The 20,057-nt window shown below is 43.4% G+C and overlaps 1 protein-coding gene and 1 long non-coding RNA gene across 2 annotated transcripts; one reads left to right on the top strand and one right to left on the bottom strand.

Annotated features, from left to right (window-relative positions):
• Window positions 1-5,190: 5,190 nt before the first annotated feature.
• On the bottom strand, window positions 5,191-6,847 carry LOC121664665. Its single transcript, XR_006016081.1, has 2 exons — window positions 6,355-6,847; window positions 5,191-5,607 (listed from the first exon to the last, which is right to left on the bottom strand). It is a non-coding gene; the product is annotated as an uncharacterized LOC121664665 (long non-coding RNA).
• A 345-nt stretch (window positions 6,848-7,192) lies between these two features.
• On the top strand, window positions 7,193-19,560 carry RGMB (repulsive guidance molecule BMP co-receptor b). The gene is made up of 3 exons (XM_042028120.1): window positions 7,193-7,514; window positions 9,917-10,428; window positions 18,282-19,560. Exons 1-3 carry the CDS (start codon window positions 7,415-7,417, stop codon window positions 18,957-18,959), a joined length of 1,290 nt encoding a protein of 429 aa, XP_041884054.1. The 5' UTR covers window positions 7,193-7,414; the 3' UTR covers window positions 18,960-19,560.
• Window positions 19,561-20,057: the final 497 nt, after the last annotated feature.

Genomic DNA, 20,057 nt, shown 5'->3' with positions numbered 1-20,057 from the left:
AGGGATAGTAAAATGGTATAATGTTAAGCAAAATTATGGTTTTATAACAAGGTGTGACAACCAGCAAGACATATTTGTGCATAGAACTGCTATTAAAAAGAATAACCCTGAAAAATGCATCCCAAGCTTGGGAGATGGAGAGGTAGTGGAATTCAAAATTATACGAGGTAGAAAAGGGTTACAGGCATTGCAGGTCACTGGGCCTGATGGTGTTCCTGTAAAAGGCAGTATATATGCTAAAAATCGTAGTCATGTTAGACAGTATCTCCATTGTAAGGCCCCCCTACAGTCTCCCTTTCCTAATCCCACCTTTCCCTTTTACCCTATGTCCTATTACCCCCAGTGTATTCCCAATCCGTTTTTTCATCCATGGTTTCCCTCACAAAACCATGCTTTTGCCAATTGTTTCCCCAAAAATCCCTTTCCAATGCCGAGTGGGGGATGAAAAGCGGGAGGGAAGAAGTTAAACCCTCTCCTGCCTCAGTTTCCCCACAAAGCATGCTCAGAGAGTTCTGTCTCCCTTCTGTCAGCCCTAAGGTGTTCCACAGAATCTGTTTGGACATTTAAAGACTCAGGAGTGGCTTGTTTTGTTTTGAAACTGTTCTTGTTATGTTTATCCAGTTGTTTTCATTCTCCTTTTATTAAAATAAAACCGGTGAGGTGTTGGGGTCCCTCCCCTGCCATGGAGCCCTGGGAGAGGGGCCCTGAGGGCACAGACACGGGGTTTCCCTGCCCCTGCTCAGCCTCGTTCCCATTGGTTGGTTTGTGTTCCCTGCGCGGGCAGAAGGACCCTTGGTCCCGTGAGTGGAACAGTTCCTCGGCAGAGCTCCGGCCATGCGGCTGGAGAAATAAACATCTCTCTGAAACAGCTATCAAGAATCTGTCTGCCCATATATATTTCCTTTCCACGGGACTCCTGGTTTGATATATGCGTGTTGCAGTATCCCCACTGCAACAGTTATTTAATTCTAGATGTCAAAATAAAGTGCTACTGAAAAGAGCAAACTGATGCCAGTGCTGCAGGTGGGAGGAGAAGGCAGCAGGTCAAGCACATGTGTTCAAAACCTGGCTAGAGGTAGTCCTGTTTGTGTGTCTGGAAGCAGGGGAATTTTCTAAGTAGGTGGGTCCTTGAGATGGCATGGGCCTGCCAAACAGCACAACACATTTGTGTAACAAAATACAGCCCTGAAATTCTTCTCTTCTCTAATTCTGTATATAAGATGTATTTAGACTATGAATAGCTTTTCTTTCTCCAGTAAAAGAATATCAGAGGCCTTTCAGTGCATAAATTCATCCATTTCTGTTCTGGTTTTCATGGTTTAGCAGTGATAGTCTCCAATTTTGTACTCTCACTAAAATCATGCACTGCTTCCTCTCCCCCCTCCAACTGGAGGCATGAGTGCTTGGATGTTTCTGCACATTGTGGAAGAGAATTCGCAGAGGACTTGGAGACACCTGTGGGTCACTGCTGTTTGAATGCAGCTCCTCAGACGAGTCCCTGCATCCTGCGTCTCCTGCAGGAGCTGCTGGCTGTCCTGCACCAGCGAGGACCCGCAACAGAACATGCCTTCCAAAGAGCTGACAGTGTGTGAGCTACATGCTGCGTAGCAATGCATGGGAGATGTACCACATCTGATGGACACATCACATCAGCACTCTGAAAAGATGTGACATCCTAATGAAAACTAGATAAGGTTTTAATTCTAGAAGCCTGTATTTCGAGAGTTCTGTGTCTATGGATATTTAGGTAATGTGCTGGTATTTGCAAAGGTATATGCTACTTTTCCCCCTCTTTCCCCACTCTGCTGCCCTGTGCCCTCATGCCTTGCCCGCTGTGCCACCTCTGTCCCCTCTGGCCGTGCCGGGGTCCGTGCTGGCAGCCGGGCCGGGCCAAGCAGCCCCAAGTCCCGGCTGCCCGCACCTGACGGGAGCGGCGGGAAGCGCCGCGGGCACCAGGCAGTGCCCCACCTTAGGGGCCGCGGGGCTCAAGGCACCGGGGAGCCGCTGGAGGGCCGGTAAGGCGGAGGGCACCGGGGCTGCCGCAGGGACAGCGCCGCTGAAGGCCCCGTGCTGCTGTGGGTGGTGATGGTGGTGGCTCTGAGAGGGCAGTGAGGCTGTGGGAGCTGAGAGGAAGGAGTGAAACTGAGGGGTCTGGGGGAGCTGAGGGTGATGGCAGGGTCTGAGGGAACAGAGAAATGGCATGGACTGAGAGGGCTGGCGGAGCACAGGGCACTGGGGGACACTGAGGGGGATGGCAGCATTTGGGGGCCTAATGGGATTGGAGGGTCTGAAGGGACTGGAGGAGCTGCAGGTGTGCTGAGACCTTGGTGAAGCTCAGGGCACGGTGGAGGTCACTCAGTATTTCCTTTGCTTCCTAAATCTCTCTCTGCTCTGTTTCCAGAAGGGCTGCTCTGCACAGGAGGAAGTGACTGAGGGGAATCATGGGGAAATGTGCTGGCTCGGTTCCATCCATATCTTGTTTTCTCCATATCTGTATTCCGTTATGGTTTTGTCTGTATATAAATAGCTATGTTTCTATACGCCAAGAATTATATTTCAAATTATGTACTGTTATTTATTTATGTTATTTAGTTATAGGTGATTACAGGTGATATACAGAGATTTAGATAGGTACTTTGCATATTTATGTATAGGTTCACTGTGTATATTATTATACTTACACAGATGTTAATATATTATATATCATTGATTGTTATGATTATATATGTATGGAGTTCTATGTAAAGCTGTGTAGAGTTGTGCAGTTTAGTTACTGCTCTGTGGATATTTAGATAGTTCAATTGATGTTTGTCTCTTTATATACCTACATATATAGGCACTACTTTGTAACCTGCAATACATTTGATTGTGTGAACTGAAAGTGATATTTGTATCTTTACATATGGTCAGTACAGTTGTACCAATCTGTAGAAAGCTTTTAAATGAAATTGGTAATTGTATATAAGCAGTGCAGTTGCAACATCTCTAATTTCTTTTTAAACTGAAGTTCACTTTGGTGCAGTTCTGTACGCACCATTGTAGTAATGTACAACCAATGAAATCTTTAAACTGAAAGGAACGTTAAATTGTGATATTTGAAGCAATTAGCAGATGTCGACCTTAGGATCCAGGAGGATTTTGGCAATGGGTGATGATAGGAGCTGGGGGGAAATAGGCAGGCATGCCCCATAGATCCCCCAGTTCCATAAAGGGGGGGTAAGAAACCATAGGGTTTGATAGGCAGTGGAGCCACACGTTCAGGGATAACTCACTGGAAGGGCCTGGTAAGGAAAGTTACAATTCCAAGTGTAACTTTGGGAAATGGAAAGAAACCCCCAATCCAAGAGGACATCTTATTTCTTTCAAGACACTGCTACTTTCCCACACAACAAACAAACGAACATAAATCAACTCCACATACAGTGAAGCAACACTTCAGGCATATTTACATCTGTTATTACTTTGGAGTCCAAGAGATCCATTGTACAGTCTACAATGTATTTGTATATTTGTGTACTCTCTGAGAAATTAATTTCAAAATACAGCCCTTAGCACTTTCCAGGCAGTTTCAGACATGTAAGATAGAGATTTGCCTCAGCTTCTAAAACCCCTCACAAGCTATCCATCCTCCTACTCCTACGGAATTTTTACTGCATTAGCTGGGTGTTCGAATGCTATAAAAATCTTTAGTAATATTCAAGATGATGAGAAAAGCTTCTTCTTACAGGTAAAAGCACTGAGTTTTAGTCCTGATTTATATAAACCAGCATGATATAGGATGACATAATCTGGTTGCATAAATCAATGGCTATGCTTGTAGAATGAATTATTACTCAGCATTAGTTAAGGGAACTTAATTACATATATCACACTATCAGTTGTCTTGTTTTCTTTCTACTTTTTGCTCCAGTAAAAAAAGTCCATAGCAGTATGACAATACTAGATCCTAAGAGAAAGGAAATATGCCATATGGCCTCTAGTGAAGTATCTTCTTAGGCAAGCTATTTATAGAGCTAAGTAGTAAAAATAGCATCACAAACAATTAAGACTGTAGAACTCTGTATACTACGTAGTTCAGCATGAGAAGATTCTGCCTCTGCTCAGATCTGGCCAGAGTTCAGCCAGAACCCAAACAAAGCCTGCGTGCAGGGTGTTGCTGTGGCATGTATCTTGTGAGGATAAATCCCTTTCAGACAGAAGATGGACAGTAAGTCAGCTGTGCCATGCACTAATACAGCTACTTGGCTTGTGGAACACAGGGAGAACAGACAGGGTGAGGCTCTATGAGCTTACAAAAGAAGCATGTACACGTACCCTTGCTGAGACAACATCCAAAGTCAAAGACAGCTTCAAGGAATGCAAGTTAGAATATTATTATTATTATTATTTTTATTATATTATTCTAGAGCAATATGAACCTAAAAGGAGGTTGGTGTTGTCTATTAGTAGAGGTGAACAGCAGAAATATTTCTCAAAGAGCACTGAAGAAAAAGGAAACTGTTGGGGTCTCTTCCCCCTGCCATGGAGCCCTGGGAGAGGGGCCCTGGGGGGGAGACACAGGGTTTCCCTGCCCCTGCTCAGCCTCGTTCCCATTGGTTGGTTTGTGTTCCCTGATAACGCCAAGGACCCTCGGGTCCCGTGACTGCAGAGTTCCTGAGCAGAGCCCCGGCCATGCGGCTGGAGAAATAAACATCTCTGAAACATCTACCATGAATCTGTCCATATATACTTCATTTCCACGGGACTCCTGGTTTGAAATATACTTGTTGCAGTAATCCCCGCTGCGACAGGAAACCATAGGTGACAGTTCTCAGAGCCCCAGCTAAATTAATGAATACTACGTGACCTACAGTAAAAGCCAAAGGTCTTCTTTCCAGGTTGTGGCAATTTACATTCATTTTAATGGCTACTGAAGCTCAGATTTTTGCTTGGGCTTGGGGTTTTTGTTTGGTTGGTTGGGATTTTTCAGACATGGTTGATTGGATTTTTATTTTCCAGAAACTTTCTAATAAAGAGGAATCCAAGGAAATCAGTTTGTCTATTTTGTATGTGTGCTTTTCTTATTTGTGTACAGTATTTTGTATATTAGCCATGCTCTTCCTGAAGAACTGTATCACAGAATCACCAAGGCTGGTTCCTTGTGAATCGCCCCAAACTGGGCCAAGAGACACTTCAGAGACAGAGTCAGAGAAGTGGTCATTTGCTTTATTCAGCGTGCTGGGTGTGTGGGGGGATTGCTCCTCCTAACACACACACATAGCACTCCATACAGCACAGCAGATGGGTAAAATTAATGAATATTCATCACGTTCCTTGGGATAGGAGTGGTTGTACAAATTACTTATCAGAAGTCATTAATATCGTTAGTATACATGCCACGCAGGCGCTGTGTACCCTGGTGGTCTCACTGAGGAAGGCTCCTCTTCTTCCTCGGGGGTCTTTCTGATGAAGATTAGTAGTCTTCGTCAACAATGCACTTGCCACCTTTCTTTCTGGAGCATGAGCAGTCCTTCGTTGGCCGATTCAGCAGTTTCTGTGCTGATTTCAAATAGGTTCTGATCCTCTTATCTTGACACGGTGCATTGTGTTTGTCTTATCTTGACAAGGCTAAGGCACATCCTGTTTCTTAGGCTTGTGATTAACATTTGCTGACTCTTAACAGTTAATTTGTGCTTACATGAGTTAACTACTGATCTACCCCTCTCGCTTCGTGCAACTTAAGGCCATTTCCAGCTGTCCTTTCATTTGAGACATGGCAGGATACCAACCCCCACCTGGCTACAACCTCCTCTCAGGGAGTGCTAAAGAGCAGGAAAGTCCCTGCTGATTCTCCTTTTCTCCAGGCTGAACACCCGCAGCTCCCTCAGCTGCTTCTCATAGGACTTGTGCTTTAGACACTTCCCCAGGGTCCATTTCTCTCCTCTGGACTCCCTCCAGCACCTCAATATCTTTCTCAACGTGAGGAGCCCAAAACTGAACAAAGGATTTGAAGTGTGACCTCACCAGTCCTGAGTACAGGGGGACGGTCACTGCCCTGGTCCTGCTGGCCACACTACTGCTGACCCAAGCCAGGATGCCATTGGCTTTCTTGGCTTCCTGGGTCCATGGTGGCTCATGCTCAGCTCTGCCAGCCAGAACCCCAGGCCCTTTCCCCCCAGCAGCCTTCCAGCCACTGCCCCAGCCTGTAGCACTGCAGGGGTTGTTGTAACCCAAGGGCAGGACCCAGCACCCGGCCCTGCTGAACCTCAACCAACTGGCCTCAGTCAGTCTAATCTTAACAGCATGAAATATGTTTGCTAGAAAGGAGAAATAGATTGGAAAATCAAACAGCCTGAAAGTAATACTTTTACTTACAGCTGAGATGTGGTGTAAGTTACTCCTGTTAGCTTCTTAGTGACAGATTCAAAGGGAAGTTTATCTTCGGATGCTCAAAAAAATATCCTGACATGATGGAACTGATCTTCTCTTGCAGATTCTTTTCCTAATTCTCGTCCCGGCGATGTCCCCTGCTCCGTCCCGGTGTTTTCCCACCCACCCTGTCTCTGCGCTGCCACCTGCTGTCACACTGGTGCCCCCTGCTATGTCCCACCGGTGTCTCCTGCCCTGTTCCCGACACTGTCTGCCCCGGAGGTCTTTCCATCCCATCCCGGAGGTGTCCCTGCCCTATCCTGGCAGTGCGCCCTTTCTTGTCTCAGCAGTGTTCCTGACCTATCCCGGCGGGGCCCCCTCTCCTCTCTCGGCAGTGTTCCCTTCCCCAGCGGTGTTCCCCACCCTGTCCCGGGGTGTTTCCTTTCCTATACCGGTGCTGTTCCGTGCCCTATCGCGGCTGTTTCCCCTCCCCTCCCCTCCCCTCGCACTGTTCCCGTCCCTCTCCTGGCGCTGTTCCCTGCCCTGTCCTGGCTGTATTCCCTGCCCTAATCACGACTGTGTTCCCTTCCCTGTCGCGGCCCAGTTCCTTGCCCTGTTCCGACGCGGCCCCTGGCAGCCTCCCGCGGCCCCTCCCGCCGCAGGGGCGCGGCTCTCTGGGCCGTTTGTGACACAGAGCCGGCGGCGGGGCCGGCGGCTGACGGCTCGTTACCGCCAGGGGGCGTCGGGCGTCGGCTGTGACGGACAGCTCGAGCAGCCAATAGGAGGCAGCGCAGCTCAGCGGGCGGGGCGGGGCGGGCGCCGCCACCGCCCCGTCCCCCCCCCACCCATCGCGGGTCCGTCCCTTTGTGCGCGTCGTGTCACCTTCTGTGGTCGTCGCTGCGGCCACGCCGTTGGAGCAGAAGGAGGCGCGGGAACCACCGAGGAGCAGGAAGAGGAAGAGGAGGAGGAGGGGGAAGCAGCCTGGAGAACGTCGCCCGCCCGCGCCGCCGCCGCCTCATGCCGCGGCGCCGTCCTGCCGCCGGCCCGGGGACCTGCATGGCCGGGCATGGGGAGCGCTGCGCCCTCCCGCGCCGCCAGCGTTGAGCCGCCGCTCGCCGCCCTCCGGCTGCTGCTCTCCGCGCTGGGACTGCTGCTGCTGGGCGCAGGTACCGGGGAGCGGGACTGGGAGGGATGGGAGCGCAGCCGTGTGCCCGCAGACGCGAGGAGCTGTCGAGTCCTTTTTCTTCAGGTAGAGCCTTTCATGAGGAGGGATTCGCGAGCTGGGCCCGGGTAGTCTAGAGAGGAGAAGGCTGAGAGGGGATCTCGTTAGTGCATATAAATATCTCCATCCGAGAGGATGGTGGATGATGCCAGACTCTTTCAGTGGTGCCCAGCGACAGGAGGAAGAACAATGGGTATAAATTAAAACACAAAAAGTTTCACCTTGAGGAAGAACTTCTTTGCATTAAGGGTGGCAGAGCACTGGAACAGGCTGTCAGGGAGGTCATGGAGTCTCCCTCGCTGGAAACATTCAAACCCCACCTGGACACGTTCCTGTGTCACCTGTTCTAGGTGACCCTGCCTTGGCACCAGGGGGATTGGACTGGATGATCCCCAGAGGTCCCTTCCAGCCCTAAAAATTCTGAGATTCTGTGATTTATTCGGCTGTTTGATAACTTGACAGACTTGCTCGTCTAGCCTGATTTATTTGTGATTAAACTAATTTTACAAATATAACTGAAGGGAAATAAAAGTTTTGATGCTTTGAAAGTCTGGCTCTAAACCCAGCGTTCCCTCTGTCATTTTGCTTGGCACGGGTCTTTTTTGTGTATTTGAAAACATAGAAGTTGATTGTTGTTAGGGGTTTTTTTCTGTATTTTTCAGAGGTATATATCTCTTGCACAAGGAAATTTTCAGCTTACACAAGTCATGGTCATGCATAGCTGTAGGTGGAGAGTTCCTCATTCTGCTTGGTGTTGTCTTGGGATTTTGACAGGAGATTTGTGTTAGCTATGTATCACTGGCAAAACATATTGCCCTTATAAATTCATGGTACAGATATTCAGAGTAAGTCATGTGAGTACTGCCTCAGGAAGGTCAGCTAAGGGGTAGGCAAAGAAATTGCTGATATCCTCTCGTCACTGGGTGCATTGCAGAAAACAACTATTTAAAAATGAAAAATGTTGTTATTCATCCTATTTTCCACTTCTCACGGCTCAAGAGTTTCTCATAGATATATTACGTTTTCCTTTTTTTTTTTTTACTCTTCCATTTTAACTTTGTTGGCATTTTTGTGGTGTTCAAATCCTGTTTGATGACAGCGAGAAATGAGAGATAAATGTCCCCACAGATAAATTTTAGTACATAGTTTTGCAGGCTTGGACAGCTGTTGAATGAAGTTCTGCACACATTCTTTATGAAGGTCCAATTTCTCTTTGGATGGCAGGGATTGCAGTCTTCCTAGATGAGAGTCCTCCTGGCTTTAACCTGGGTGAAAAGTGTGGCTCTGTTACCCTTAGCGTTGTTCATTTAATTTCTGGTCCTGGTAAGTTCTTGGGTAAAAGTTACCTTCAGAAAGCCGTTGTTAACTGCCGTGAGAATCTGGAATGATTTCGGATCGTAATTGTGAGACTGTGGAGGAGACAACTGTAAAACTCCCATTTGCTTGTGAGGATGTTAACTGTGTTTTTTTATGGAAATCAGGTCATCAGATAAACGCTAACTGGTTTGTTGGTGTAAACTGAACTGTGTAGCAGTTGTATACATCTGATAAGTACTTGAGGCTTTTGTGGGGAGAGGGTTTCTCTTCCCCTTGTGTTATTACTGAATTATGTTCTGAGAGGTACAGCTACTGCAATGTACACATACCTTAGCTGAAAACTTGTGCTTCAGACAAGGAGAGCAAAAAAAAGCTGGGTGTTTTCACACACTAGTCCCAAAAAAATTGAGCAGTGAAGCTTTAGCTATGGCAGTGCCAGGGAAATTAAGCAATCTGCTTGTCTGCTTACCTACCATCCTCCCCCCGCCCTCGTTTCTGGAAGAGAACCTGATTTTTGCTTTAGTCAGTCTTATTTTTGTCTAAACATTTTTAGACATTTAGATATGTCCAAACATCTAAACAACTTTACTTTGTTGCCTTTACCACGTTCTTTTGAGGGGCAGAATTCTATATAAAAATCCAGTAACTTGTGTAAAGCACTGAAAGACTAAATGGAGACTTCCTTACTGACTAAGTGATTAATTTATACACAGAATTGCATCATCACCTTGGTGTCTGGAAAGAAATCTTTAGCTTATACTTGACAGGATCTAGTGCTCTTAATTTTCATCTAGACAATATGAGGTAATGGATTAGGACATCATCAGTCCTCTCAGCCTCTGAGATATTCTCCATGGCTACCTTTCTATCTTGCAACTTCTTGTCTTTCTAAAATGCAATGCTTCCCTAGTGCATGAGCACTTTTAAGTTTCTTTCATGTTGTTTTCTGTGGTACTTGTGGGAGTGGAAAGGGGTATTGCCACTTAAGAGCTTTGCTTTATGTCTTTCTGTTGTCTGTTTTGTGCTTAGGTGACTGTCAACTGCACACATCTTGTGGAATCCAGAAGTGCACCACTGATTTTGTATCCTTCACTTCACATCTGAACACGGCTCTTGAGGACTTTGATTTGGAGTTCTGCAAGGCCCTGCGGGCATACTCTGTGTGTACCTATCGCAATTCCAAAGTATGCCGTGGAAACCTAGTCTATCATTCTGCAGTGCTTGGGATCGGTGACCTAATGACCCAGAGAAACTGTACCAAAGATGGACCCACATCCTCCACCAACCCTGAAATGACCTATGATCCTTGCAATTACAGTGGCCACACAGAAGTGAGAGAACATCAGGGAGGAGACAAGACTCCTCCTCCCACTTACCTGTTTTGTGGCTTGTTTGGGGATCCTCATCTGAGGACTTTTAAGGATAACTTCCAGACATGCAAAGTGGAAGGTTCTTGGCCCCTTATAGACAATAACTACTTATCAGTGCAAGTGACCAATGTGCCTGTGGTCCCAGGATCCAGCGCTACTGCTACGAATAAGGTACAGATTTTTTTTTGTGCACTGTGCATGCATGGAGAAGTAAAAGGCCAAGACAGTTAAGTAAGTCATTTAGCCCTTAACAGGTAAAGAAGTGTAGCAGCTTGAGAATCTTCTATGCAATAGTATAAAAAAGTAAAACACTTAGTATCTTCTTTTCTGAGCACCAAACAAAACAGGGTTTTTTCTTCCCTTTGCTCCTGCTCATGACAAGAAAACCTGTGCGTGTCATCACACAAGCCTGTACGGATACTGATGTAATACTTTTAAACAGTTATTAGATTATTGTACATCTGTGACTGTCTCTGCACTAATTAGAAATTCAAAAAATCGTAGAATGCTTTGGGTTGGAAGGGAACTTAAAGAAGGAAAGAGCGTTTGTCTGCTTTTCATTAATTTTCTAAATTGCATAGCTATAACAGTAGAAAGCAAATAATACTGGGAATGGCTGGCACAAAAAACTAGTTACCAAAACACTGATGTTTCAGAGCAGAAACAAGAGGAGGAACTGCAAAGAATTGAGAGGAGGTAGCAAGCTATATGGTTGTGAGAAGGACTTAGTACCTTGGCTTTACTAAACAAGCAGTGGCCTTAAAATTGTGCCAAGAATGTTAAACTCTTGTTGAAACAGGCAGGACTTAAGATTGCACTCCTCTCAGATACTTGAGGTGTCTAGAGTAGGAATACATCCACTAGTATTGGGTAACTGATGCCATTTCTTTAACTTAAGAAAAGTCCTTGGCTCTTTCTGCTGAATGCAGGTAGCGTGTCCATCAATTACTTAAGCATGCATTTGAAGCTGATGTTGTCACGTACCTCTTTTGGAGTGAAAGGGCTTTTTTAAAAATTGTGGTAGTGTAGCTCTTGTATTGTCAAGCTATGTCAGGCTATATGTACACAGCTTCAAGACATCTACTCCAAAGAATTTTCACTGTGTTGTTAAGCCTGGAAGTAGTTTTTTTAATTACTGGAGTCAGAAGCAGGAGTTGTCTTTCACAGTAGGGTAGAGCCTATGCATCTTCTGTGGAGTTGGTTGTGCAGTAGTATTAATATGGGAAAATCGGTTTTACTATTAAATTTGTGCTGGATTCTGAAGTATTTACTAGTGGCAATGCTTGTATGAGTGAACAGAGGTTGGACTGAAACTCAGAATTACATTTTCTTAACTTGTGTCTGTTTCAAAAACAGTCTTCATTATGAATGAGTTCTGAAGGTGTATAAAGTAAGGGAATGAGGCTTACATGAGTAAGCTTTGCAAAACAGACTTATGTCCCCTGCAATCTGCTCCAGTGGCTTTACCTAAAGACTCCTAATAAGTGGAAGAAAAACCTGGATTTTGTAATCTGCAGTAAGCTTTTATCCTCAGTTTTGCTGAACTCTTGCAGAATTTTCTTTATTTCTTGTTTCCGATAGCAGTAGAGGAAAAAGTTGAGACTCTTGTGTGCAAATTGTGTGGATGGCTAGGGTGTGTTAGTAGTAGATAGGTGATCTTAACTTTAGCCACATTTTGAAAATGATAGACTGTGGTAGCATGTTATGCTGGTATATGTCTTTGAAGAGATAACAAAGAGAACACCAAGAGTAAATGTGTGTGCATACTGAGGGAAAGTATTTTCAAAAAGGTTTTAAAAGGTGTGCCTTGTGTCTTTATTTATTCTCAATAGGGATTCTTTTTGTGTTTTTCTTGACTTGGGTAAAATGTTTTTTTTTCCTCTTTTGTAGTAATCTCTGTCATTGCCCAAGTACAGCCAAGTGTGCAGAAGCAATTAAATAAAACAAGATCTATGGTTTGCGATACTAGAAATGTCTCTAATGCTGATATAGTTTACATGTTGTACAGTCCTTGAATTTTTTCTTTTTTTTTGGCAGATAACAGAACTTAGCATACCTGTTGTAGACAATGAAGGTTGTTTGAATGTAGAAGTGACTTAGAAAATAAGTTTTAATATCTCTAATGCATTCTCTTGACTCTGTTATTTCTAGTACGAGCAGGCTACTATAAATGAAATAGAAAAGGCTTTTCTGCTAACTTCATTCCTGTAACATTTTCCTCTGCAAGTATTGCATTTTGACTATGATTGACTATCTGCTGCTGAGTGTACTTAACTGATTTTGGCCACAGGCTAGCTTAAAGGACTTCTGAAGAGCTACACTTCCGTGACATTTATCTACATAGTGTAATCCCTAGCTGAGAGCATGCCAAAAGGTCTTCTACCTTCTTCCTAAGAAAAGTTTTCAGACTGGTACTTTTTGTTAGTCTGGCTGTTATTTCATTGTATGTATTTGAAATAGATGTTTAGCAGGAAATAAAAACAAAGATATATGCTGAACTTATATTGTACAGAAGCCAAAGCAAATACTAACCTAATTAGTACACTCTAAAGCAGGCCTAATGAAAGGAAGGACAGTAAGAGTAGAAGATTTAGTTTTTCCTGAATGCATTTTTTTAGGGGAAGTGGTTTAAGAAGTCATAGAAACAGAATGCTTAATCTTCACCCCATTGTCCTTTTGAAAGGTACAAACCATCACCTGCCCTTGTAGGGAGTTAGTACTTTTCACTTTTGTCTTAGCTTTCTGGTGTACCAGTCTTTGAGGCAGTTGGTAATGAAGGCAACATTATGTGTGAAGTTTTCTTCTCTCTCCAAAACCTAAGAGACTATGGAACCCCCAGCAGTCTGAGGACTATCCAGAAAGTTCATAAAGGACAAGAGAATGCCAGGACGACACTTAAGTAAGAATGTGAGGAATAAAAGCGTGTTGTTCTCCCCTGCCCCTCACTGTGCGCTGGCATGAAAGTATAAAAAGCAGGAAAACTTTTCCTTGAATTCCTTAATTGGAAGAGCACATCTTGTGAGAGTTGTGTACTTATAAAAATGCTCTTGACAGTTTGTAGGTGTTTTGCGTATTTGTGTTACCCATAGTGACATCTGTTTTTCACCATGGACAAAAGCTGTGTTCTGTGGTCTAGCTGAAAATAGAAACTCCAGGTTTTTTGAGCTTGCCTGATGTGCTTATGACCCTTGGCATAGGATCCTAGGGCCTTTCAGATGGAGAAGGAGGATCATCACCAAGTAACTGGGAAACTGAGTTTAAGCTCTTCTTTCTTTTTCTTTCTGACAGACTTCTTGTATGGGTTTTGAGTAGGTCTCTGGCATTATTTATGTTTGATTTCTCTAGCTCTAGATAAGAGCTTCCCTGTCTTGGAAGTGGTTTTGCAGTTCCCTGAGAATAAATGTCTACATTTGTGTCTACATTTGTGTCTACAGGGAGCAGGTAGGTAGGGTATTGTAGAGTGCATTAAATAGAAGGTTGGGGTTTTTGAAATTTTATTTATTGTGTGCTTTATTTGGAGGGGTACAAAGTCTTTATTGCCTTTTGCTGTTGTGACAAGATATCACTAGAGCAATTGTCCCTGAGTAGCAAATGAGGCAGAGATGCTTGGGCTTGCCAATGGAAAGCTTTCCTTCTTGTTTGGAGGTATCTTCTTGTTTGCATTAATTGGAAATGGAGGTTTTCCTGTCCAGGTGTTTTATAATAGATGGCTTGAGGGTGAGAGAGGGAATTTAAGGACACAGAGAAGGAAAAAAACTACAGAGCTTTTTACTGTAGTAATTTATTGGGTATAAACCTTGGAACCTGGGAATTGGTGCTGTGAGCAGGGTAAGGGAATTTTGGGGATAAATGTTCTTTGTCCCAAACATTTTAAATATCTCTTTTGTAGCATGGTTTCAATTTTTCAGGAAGTCATTGCAGAGTAAGAACAGTGTAGTAGAAAAACAGCTGAAAGGTAACTGGAAGATAAATGTTCTAAACGTTTTAAGAAGTAGAAGGATCATGTACCTGGTCTCATGTCATTATTCTTTTCATCTTTATGGACATCTTTCCTAAGGCAGAGATGAATTTGTCTTATTTTGCAGAAGTAGCTTATACTACAGATTTTTTGGAGGTTATAATACAATCATTTAGGTTGGAAAAGACCTTTAAGATCCAGTCCAGTCGCAAACTGTCAATTCCACCACTAAACATGGTCTGTAAGTGCCATGTCTACATGCCTTTTAAACATTTTTGGGCATGATGAGTCAAGAGGCTGGGAAGCTTGCTCCAGTGCTTGGCAGCTCTTTCAGTGAAGGAATTTTCTCTAATATCCAATCTAAAGCTCCACAGCACAGCTTAAGGCCATTTCCTCTCATCCTGTCGCTTGCAACTTGAGAGGAGAAACTGACTCTTACCTGGCTACAACCTCCTCTCAGAGAGTTGTACAGAGCAGTGAGATCTCCCTTAAGCTTCCTTTTCTCCAAGCTGAACACCCCCAGCTCCCTCAGCCTCTCTTCATGAGGCATGTGCTTCAGACCCTTCCAAACTCTGTTTCTCTCCTCTGGACTCGCTCCAGCACCTCAATGTCATTCTGGTTGTGAGAAGCCCAAAATTGAACACAGGATTTGAGGTGTGACCTCAGCAGTGCTGAGTACAGGGTACAGCCGCTGCCCTGGTCCAGCTGGCTATACTTTGTCTGACACAAGCCAGGATGTCCTTGGCCTTCTTGGCGCCCTAGACCCACACTGGCTCATGTTCAGCCACTGTTAACCAGCATCCCTAGGTCCTTTTCCACTGAGCACTTTTTCACTCACTCCTCCCTAAGCTCACCAGTGTTACAATAATGGTTGAAGTTCATGATGTTAGAGGTCTTTTTCTACCCGAACAATTCTAGGATTCTATGAAATGCATAGTAAAATAACAAACATATAGTGATACCTTCATCATTTTAATTGCATTGTGGCACTAGGGAGGACAAGTACAAGACCTCAAGAGTTGAAAGTGTTGTTTTTAAGGTACACAAGCCAGGCACCTTCTACAAATACATGAAAGTCTTCCAGAAACTGCAGTTTTACAGCTCAGTAACACCGTCTTTGAAAGGTTTTGCATGTGCAGTGGAATTTAAGAAAGCTTTGTGATCAGTGTACTCATCAGTACTGGCATCAGTAGGAGTGGGATGATGAAGTCCAAAATGAAATTGTATGTGTGCAAATTGTATATGTGGGGTTGTTTCGGTTTAGTAATCTTACTATAGCTGATGTTCGTTTATTGTATCCTCAGATAAGCCTCTGGAAACCTTTATTTTCATCTTTCAGGGTGCCGCACTGCAGAAGAGCTCTGTATGTTCCCAAAGAACAAGGCTGATACATCGATAGTTTCAAAAATCTTTCTTCATATGAAGATTTTGGCATTTGGATTTTTCTATCTAAGTTTAGAAAGGGCAGCTAATCTCTAGTCTGTAAATAGTACTGCATGAGCAGCTTTGTGAAGGTGTTCTTGGGACCCAGAGTGTGAAAAGTACTGTGCATACACAGACATGTATAACGTATTAAGTTTGTTAGAAATAACCATTTTCACTTTTTAATGCTCCCTGTTACCTTGAAAATTTAAAGACAGAACACTCTGCAATGAAATTTTGCTTCATCTCCCTTTGCAACAGGTTCTGAGTATCTGTCAGGGCATGTATCAGGGCATGATACTGAGATAGGAGTGTGTGATAAGGCAAAGCGCATCCAGCACTCTGGTTTTACTGATTTGGCCTATGGATTAGATGGATGTCACATGACAGACAACAGAGTATTTGAAACCAGTGCCTTGAGCTGCAAGGTTTGAATACATGTGTGTCCTTTGAAAATCTTACTGGTCTCTGTTGATTCTCTGTTTGGAGTGTCCTTGCAATGTTCATAGAGGCCTTTTTTCATCTAATAGTCCTTCAGCTCTCATTCAGCATCCAGTGTTATCGCTAATCTTTAATTAGGGTGAAGGCTTCTTGTTCTTTCTCTATGTTCTGAAATTGTGTGCATTTCATTCTTGGAAACGAGGGAGCCCTGGAGAGAGCAGTTGGGTAGCTGTTTCCTGATAGATTTTGGCAGGTGCCTTGCTTAAATGTTTTAGCAAGCAGCCAGTTCAGTGTCTCATTAAAACAATGAACACTTTTTGACTCCAGGCTTGTTCAAGTGCTAAGGAGACTTAGAGCTTTACTTCTGGAGATGTGCAGAACAATGCAAATGTGTTCAAGGAAATAGCAATGCTTCTTTGTCTGAGCAGGCTGAGATAGAAGTCTGTTTCATCCAAACTGTGTTACGCAAAATAAAAGGCCTTTTACTGCACTATGGCCTGGATTATATGCAGAAATACTAATCACTTGAAAGACCTGAAGTTTCTCTCCTGTAGTTGCTGAGCTTACTTTACTAAGCACAAAGCTGTGAGGTGCTCTTTACAGCAACAGGGGCACTTGTGTGTTTTCTGGATTTTGGGCATAAGCATTCCAGCTCAGCTGTTGTTCACAGACATCAGTTTACCAAATTATTTGAGTACAGATGGTCTCAAGCTATATAGCTGATACATCTCAGGCTGTATAACTGATTAATGCAAGGAAAAACGATTGGAAAAATCCAGTCCTCACTGGTGAGAACATATGAAGTCAAAATAGTAAGTATTGTCTGTGTTGTGAGACAAACACTGACAAAGCATCAACCACCTGGGATAAACCAAATACTGAAAATAAATCTAATATTGTGTAGGGTATGTCTGCATACTCCAAAGAAGAAATTGTTGCAGGGGGAGGAGACAGGTGGAAAGACTTGTGTCTTATACAAGTGGTATAGAGAGGTGAGGCTAGTGAGGGCAGAGGTTTTGTTCAAATTGTTTGTAATTTACACTTGATTTAACCTCTAGCTCTTACTTTAAAACAGAGGGGCAGAAATAAAAGTTGTTGTGCAGAAGTGTGGTGGTTAACTGAAACTAAAATGTGAGGTTGCTGTGGAACAGATTTTGAGTTTAACATTAGTTTAAAAATTCCTTCTGATATGTTTTGGAGTAATCTGAGTCTCTCAGCAGACTGCTTAAATCATAGACTGTAACAAATATTATATAATCAGTCAATGATGAAAAGAATTACTAGAATACCTATTCTTGGTGCAAAATGTCTTTTGACCTTTTCAAGAAGTCCTTCCCCTCTAGAACTCTAAAGGCAGTAGCATATCTGTTTGAATATTTAGATGTGAATTCTCATTATATTTTTTGTTTTAGGAAAAGTTGCTAGACACTCCAAACTTGGTCTGCCATATAGCCTAGTCATTACCTTCAAGTAAGACTGGACAACCTGCTGCTTCTTTTGTTGCGACTTACTCTAACAAGTAGAAAGGTTTAAAAGGCTAATTCTAATCTTAAAAAAAAAAACAATTGCTTTATGATAATGATTTTGGTATTGGAAGTTACTCACTCTTCAAAGGCATGTCTCTGAGTATCTTTCAGTATTGCTTTGTTTCTCTGTGGGCACCTTTTCTAGCAACAGTGGACTCGAAGTGTCAAATCTCCCAGTTCCTAGGACTAATGTATTGAGGAGCCCTAAGTCATTATTTGACTAGTTGTTCTTCCTGGTCCTGATTATACCTTTCTCTGATTTTGCATGGTCTCATTCTGGTTTTGCCATAGTGGCCAGCACCGTGGGAGTTACTGGGTCCTTGCGCTTCTCTGTCATTGCCAGATGCATTCCAAAGTGTTAAGAAACTGTCAGGCAGGAGGTAATTGTGATGCCTAATTAAGTATAAAGTGTTTTCTTTTCCTGACCTCAAGGCTGTTGCCACACGCTAATAGTCTTGCTTCCGGGCCAACATAAGAACAAATTTAACATATGCCATCTAGTAAAATACTGCTTTAAGCACATTTACAGGCTGTTTTCCTTAGGCATGAGTTGTGGACAGCTGTCAAGTTTTAAGGTAGTGGGCAGTTCCAGATATATTCAGTTACAAATTGGAAAAGGGGTTGACGTGATGATTTTTTTCCGCTAACTTTGCTTTTTTTTTTCCCCTCCCCCACAGATAACTATTATCTTCAAATCATACCAAGACTGTACAGATCAGAAAGTATATCAAGCAGTGACTGATGACTTGCCTGCAGCTTTTGTTGATGGTACAACAAGTGGAGGAGATGGGAACACCAGGAACTTGCACATCGTGGAGAAAGTCAGTGGCAAATACATCGAGATGCATGCTAGGTACATCGGGACCACGGTGTATATCCGCCAGCTTGGGCACTACCTGACCCTGGCCATTCGCATGCCCCAGGAGTTGGTCATGGCCTATGAGGAAAGCCAGGATCTGCAGCTGTGCGTGAATGGCTGCCCTTCCAGTGAACGTATTGATCAGAGTGGCAACTTGCCATTGCCTGTGGTGGGAAAGCTGCTTCCTTGGGGTGCTGCGGCTCATCCCCTATCAGGGTACACACTGGAAACAGCTACCACCAAATGCCATGAGAAGATGCTTGTGAAGGATATCTATTTTTACTCGTGTGTATTTGATCTACTCACCACTGGCGATGCCAACTTCACAGCTGCTGCTCACAGTGCCTTGCAAGATGTGGAGGCACTGCACCCCAGCAAAGAGCACTGGCATATCTTTCCCAGGAGTGGAGGTGGTAGTGTGGGCAGGGATAGCAAATTCTTTGTCAGTCTTGGACTTCTGTGCTTGATCCTTGTTGCATATTTGTGTGGAGATTGAGAGTCTGGTTCCTGACATATTTGTAGGATTTTTTTTTGGACTGTAACAAAATTTTGAAATGTATATTGTCATAATATATTGAGTAAAGATGAATATATATGTATATACCATGTATATGAAGGGATGTTTTGTCTTGGAGCATCCACCAGATTGGATGTTAACTGTTTTCATGTATGTTTGATTCAGTATTCTATGTATCTATTTGTTTTACAGTTGTTCAAATGTTTTATAATGTCCCTGCGTTGGGACCCAATAGAAAGCACTTTATTTTTTACATAATAAGTATTTAAGTTTGTATCTGAGTAACTATGTATTACACATGAAATACTCAATGCTCTTTCTAAGTACTACTTGGTTTAACACGTGCTTTTTTAACTAAATTAACTTGTGGGTTTTTCCAAGAGAGCTTTAGTTAATGTCAAAAATGGGTATTTTGAAGCTAGTGAATGATCTCTGGAGAGAGCAAAGAGAGCTTAAACTTAGAGGGAACTTTTTTTTTCCTCCACAGGCCCTCCAGTTGTCTGTGTTATAGAAGGCTACAGATTTTTTCATGCTTGGAAACCCTGCAATGTAGTCAGTCTTTGCAAAATGTTTTAGATATATATACCAGTAAGTATATGTGTGTATGTAAAAGAGTGGCTGTGCAGTGTGTAAATATTTAAAATTATTATAATAGAAGAATTGTTGCCCCCCATGCTGAGGAACGTCAGTAAGGTGGTGTAAGTGACCCCTGGTGGGGTGCACAGAAATTGGGGATGTAGACCACGTACTGGGCAGGTAATCTATAAATAAAGTCTCAGTTTGTCTCCCAGCCAAATAGGATAGATAGGATATTGGATAGGAATGTGCTGAATACAATTGTTATACTTCTTGCAGATGCTTGTTTCCCTCTGCTAAATAAGATGTGTAAATTTATGACCAGCAGCAGCAAACCAGGCCAGTTTATTGAAAAGAAGTGTGGAGGAAGCTAAGATCAGGAACCATTACCTCAGGATCGAATTGTACAGTTCCTTTGTAGTGTTGCAGAGATACTTACAAGAACACAGTGATCTGTGTTACTGCTGCATCCCTCCTGAGAGGCATTGTAAAAATCCTCTT

This window comes from Corvus kubaryi, unplaced genomic scaffold (genome assembly GCF_017639235.1).
Source record: "Corvus kubaryi isolate FWS band 111438036 unplaced genomic scaffold, C.kubaryi_AGA036_p1.0 37302, whole genome shotgun sequence".
Lineage (NCBI taxonomy): Eukaryota > Metazoa > Chordata > Aves > Passeriformes > Corvidae > Corvus > Corvus kubaryi.
Note: the sequence above shows the minus strand (reverse complement) of the source record. Positions and strands in the feature narration are given on the sequence as shown.

What these genes read in the sequence shown, in the direction of transcription:
- RGMB (XM_042028120.1), top strand. Translation starts at nt 7,415, where the DNA reads ATGGGGAGCGCTGCGCCCTCCCGCGCCGCCAGCGTTGAGCCGCCGCTC. An exon ending in ACTGCTGCTGCTGGGCGCAG is followed by an intron (nt 7,515 to 9,916) that starts GTACCGGGGAGC and finishes TTTTGTGCTTAG; the next exon opens with GTGACTGTCAACTGCACACA. An exon ending in GCGCTACTGCTACGAATAAG is followed by an intron (nt 10,429 to 18,281) that starts GTACAGATTTTT and finishes CCTCCCCCACAG; the next exon opens with ATAACTATTATCTTCAAATC.